The sequence below is a fragment of the Sinocyclocheilus rhinocerous genome, unplaced genomic scaffold (genome assembly GCF_001515625.1).
Source record: "Sinocyclocheilus rhinocerous isolate Xijiao unplaced genomic scaffold, SAMN03320098_v1.1 scaffold666, whole genome shotgun sequence".
NCBI lineage: Eukaryota > Metazoa > Chordata > Actinopteri > Cypriniformes > Cyprinidae > Sinocyclocheilus > Sinocyclocheilus rhinocerous.
In genome coordinates, this window is record NW_015661984.1 from 331,384 (window position 1) to 335,908 (window position 4,525).

A 4,525-nucleotide genomic window follows, 5' to 3' on the forward strand; every position below is an offset into this window, starting at 1 on the left:
TTTTAAAAATGCTTCTACAAACAAAGTTTCATCTGCAGATATGGTTTTGTTTAGGGATCTGTGCGTACGGACATCTGACTGCTAAGAAGTGATTGTGTTTCTCAGCAATAGTGTGCACCCTTAATTTACAGAGAAAAGAAGGTCCAGGAAAAATCTGTAGATGGAAAAATCTCCAGACAAGTTCCTTGTGCATTTTTCTTTTTTTCTACTTGTTAATTTGCACTTTTTGTTAGAAAATGTTAATTTACTATTTATTCAGGTTTTTTAAGGTATCTGATATTTTGATACTTAATTTCAATGATCTAAATATTCTTAAAAATTTTAAGTTTGTTGTCATTTGGAAGTGTGTAGGCCTTCTTGCATTACTATGCTGTTACATTATGATTATATATTCAGTGGCATAAAATGGTCTTTAAAATGACAATAATATCGCTTATCGCAATTATTTCTGGGGCAATATAATCGCACAACAAAAAGTTGTTATCGTGACAGGCCTAATATAGCCTTCATCTAGACATGCTAAATCTCCAGTTTAAACACCAGACTGACTGGCAGAGGGGGACGAGTACATTTTCTGAATGAGGCTGCGTACCAGACCTTCAAAATGGCATTGTGGGACAGGGCTTATGTGAACTCCAGGACGGTTAGCAAATGGCATGAAAGTAATCTGGTTTATTATGTGGAAGCCTATTATAGTATAATGCATTTTTCATTGCTGCTCATGTCTGCAGAAATTGCCTTCGCCGTGCATGTTAGGATAAATTTTTGCCAACAAAGGGAAAAAAAAGTGAACCAAACAGCACTTTCCATTTTTGGCATGTTCCCCTGAACGGTTACCTAGCTACAGTGGTAAACAGCTGCCTCTAGTACTCGTGGTGGTACTCATGTTGATAAAACAAATGCATTGTGGATGAGTCACATAATATGATATTAAAAAGACCTTTGGGGGGATGAGACTCAGGTTTGGACCAAACAAGCAAACCACATGTGAAAACAGCCTGGGACAAGCAGTTGACAGTCCCAGACAACAGAAATAGCCTTCAATGAATGGGCAAGGTCCAGATGCTTCAATTACAATTGATCTGATACTCACAATCTCAGTCCATACAGGATGTTAGAAGCAGTATCTCTTTATGTGTATGCCAATTAGGGCTGCACGATAAATATCGCACGATATTTAATGCGCATCTCGTCAGTAAAGCCGGTTCTGTAATCAGCGGTAAATCTCTACACGTGCGTGCTTTCACGTGGAGCAGCATTAACTACACAGAGCCGTTGTTCACAGACAAGCTGCGCAAAATATGATCGTATTTTGCGCACGTGTAGAGATTTACCGCTGATTACAGAACCGGCTTTACTGACGAGATGCGCATTAAATATCGTGCGATATTTATCGTGCAGCCCTAATGCCAATATCCTCTCAACATAGTTCTGCTGGTAGTGCACTGTACCTTGGTCTTCAGTGACGAATTTGTCAGGTTTAGTATCCTTCACCTCCGCAGTGACTGTGTCTGTTGAGGACTGCGGTACATCCGATGAGCTCTCTGCTACCGATGTGCAGGGCGACTGCTTTTCATCCAGCTCTTTCTCCATTCCTTCCTCATTGTCATCTTCCTCCTCTTCGAACTTGAGTCTCTTTGCTTCACGAGTCTCAGTGTTTGTAGCATTGTCATCTTCATGATGTTTACACTTCACTGGACCACCGTGTGAACCTTCTGCTTCTGACGCTGAAGGCTTACTAAAAAAAATAAAATAAAATAGACAAAAAAAACAAAACAGTTTTTAAACTCCAAATGCACATGTCTACAGACCTTGAAATCATAATTTGAGTTTTGTGGCTTTCATGCCAAGTTTTGAAGTCATCTATTTATAATTGAAGATTTTTTTGTTTCAGCTTTTTGTTCTATGAAGGGGACATTAAATACTGTCTTGGAATCTTTATAATGCCTTCATTTATTTTTTGTTACTTTCAAATGCCTTTTAAGTATAGATTTTGTTGTAACACACTTTGAAAATATTAGGAATTTAGATAAGTAAAATGGTTAAATGGGTAACTCTTTAAAATAAGGTTCATTAGTTAACATGAGCTAATAATGAACAATACTTCAACATCATTTATTAATCTTAGTTGATGTTAATTTCAGCATTTAATGCATTATTAAAATCACAAGTTGTGTCTGTTAACAATAATGCACAGTGAACTAACATGAACAAACAATGAACGACTATTTTCATCAACTAACATTCACAATAGTGTAATAAATGTATTGTTCATTGTTTGTTCATGTTAGTCATTCCATTAACTAATGTTAACAAATGACACCTTATTGTAAAGTGTTACCTAAATATGTAAAATAACAGCTGCAACTTTAACAAGCCTAATGAGTTCTTACAAAAATACAAAAAAAAAAAATCTTTCATCATTCATCAACAACAGGTCTAAATCTATTGAACAAGAGTATCACATCCTGGCATTTTGTACGTACTTGACTGTTCTGTCTGATTGCTCTGATGCTTGTTCTTTGCTTTCTGTGCTGTCAGGAAGGCCGTTGGTAGCTACACTGCTGGACAGGGAGAGTTTTGGTCTGTTCAGTGGCCTGTGTGTTCCTGGACCGTTCACATTTCTATCACAGACAATCAAAGACACATCAAGCCATCAGACAGTAAAATTAAGTCCAACAAGCCTCTCTTTACAGCGAACGCTAACATTTCAAACTGAATTGGTTTAGTGACCCATGAGGCTGATATCAAAGTTTCCACAATGCTGGTTAAAGTGATAAACTCACCTATCTGGAAACGCTGAAGTGTTACCAGGGAACATGACACCATTCATTCTGTTCACACAACCTGACCCTTTTTTCCTGTTAAAATAAAAGATGCATTAAAGAACAGATTTTGAACACATTACAAGCATCACTGAAAGCTGCCCACTCAGAAAACGGTCAAATAGAGCAGGAAAGAGTTGAACTCACTCTGAGGTAGGATACACACAACTGACCACCATCACATTCTGAAAATGAAAAAGATTTCATTTAGCTGAGCGGAGAGAGTTAATCTGCTTTAAGACCTTCAGAAAACAAGGCACAGATCAAATTCACTCCCAAAGTTTTGTTTGTTTATTTCCTTGAATGCAACATACCTTCTCCACACCCCTGAGGAACTTGTCTGTTCCTGCGTAGTTTCTTTTTGGCTCAGTAAGAAGCTCACAAAGACGCTGAATAGTGAAAGGAATCCTGAAAAAAAAAATAATAATTCAATTTAATTGAAATGCTTTCAAAAAGGGACTACGGAACAACTGTGGAATATGCATGTCGTCCCTTACCCGTTGTATCCATTGACGATTTTAAGAATCCTCTGCTTCATCTCCTCAAAGGGAATGTACTCAACGTTTGGATTGGCAGGTCCCCGTTGCTCTGGACATGAGTCCTTAAAATCATCCATCACTTTCTCCAGTTTGAAGAGGAAGTAACCTTTAATCTGAGACCACTGAATCCTGATGATGTAGAAAGCAATGATTTAAATGAAGATAAACATCATGAAATAGAAAAATCTGAAACTTCACATTTACATTTTATTGTAGGGATGCACCGAAATGAAAATTCTGGGCTGAAACCGAAACTTCTGGATGCACTTGGCCGAAAACCGAAACCGAAAATGCTTTGTAATGATTATTTAATATTTTGTAAGACTTTTTAATTTAACAATTTTAATGATACTGAATTTTAAAAACACTACATACTTTTTACTGACAGTAACACATTAACATTAGTTAACTACTTTAGTTAACATGAACGAATGAACAATACTACTTCAGCATTTATTAATCTTAGTTAATGTTAATTTCAACTTTTACTAATGCATTATTAAAATCAACAGTTGTGCTTGTTAACAGTTAATGCACTCTGAATTAACATGAACTAACAGTGAACTGTATTCTCATTAACTAACAGTAGGAAAGATTAATAAATACTGTTATAAATGTATTGTTCATGTTAGTTAATAGGCTACATTAACTAACACTAACTAATGGAACCTTATTGTAAAGTGTTGCCTTAATATTAATTGACACGTTATCAGAGAAGAGACATCCTTGCGAGGGGAAGTTAACGTTTGATGAAAAACTAAAAAAAGGGCACATTAAACAAAAAAATAAAGATAATGCACAGATTAATCATTTAGAATAAACCCTGCAATATTTCTTTAAAAAATCAGAACTGCCCATTTTGATTTGTTGTTTGAAGAAGCCCTATAGAAGCCCATTTTTTGCCTTAGGGGAGAGGAAAAAAATGTACTCATGACTTATCACACAATTCTGACTTTGAGTTATGTTATGGATGTAACGATTCACTCAACTCACGATTCGATTCACGATTTTTTTTTTGTTTTTTTTTACAAAATTAGATTTAAAACAAATTATAAATTAAATGTGTCCTTTTATTATTGCTTGGACAAAATGCTGCACATTTCTTTGTGAAATTGAAATATAACACTATAATAATATACTAATATAGCACTTGCATATTAT

General features: G+C 35.6%; 1 protein-coding gene across 1 annotated transcript in view; it reads right to left on the reverse strand.

Annotated features, from left to right (window-relative positions):
- The window catches only part of LOC107727015 (serine/threonine-protein phosphatase 4 regulatory subunit 2-A-like), a 9,524-nt gene that overhangs the window by 1,629 nt on the left and 3,370 nt on the right, over window positions 1–4,525 (reverse strand). Inside the window, exons 3-8 of the mRNA XM_016536756.1 lie at window positions 3,323–3,493; window positions 3,140–3,233; window positions 2,973–3,010; window positions 2,787–2,861; window positions 2,487–2,624; window positions 1,452–1,738 (exon numbers count right to left, since the gene is read on the reverse strand). Of these exons, the coding sequence (XP_016392242.1) occupies window positions 1,452–1,738; window positions 2,487–2,624; window positions 2,787–2,861; window positions 2,973–3,010; window positions 3,140–3,233; window positions 3,323–3,493 (803 nt within the window). The remainder of the gene's footprint in view (window positions 1–1,451; window positions 1,739–2,486; window positions 2,625–2,786; window positions 2,862–2,972; window positions 3,011–3,139; window positions 3,234–3,322; window positions 3,494–4,525) is intronic.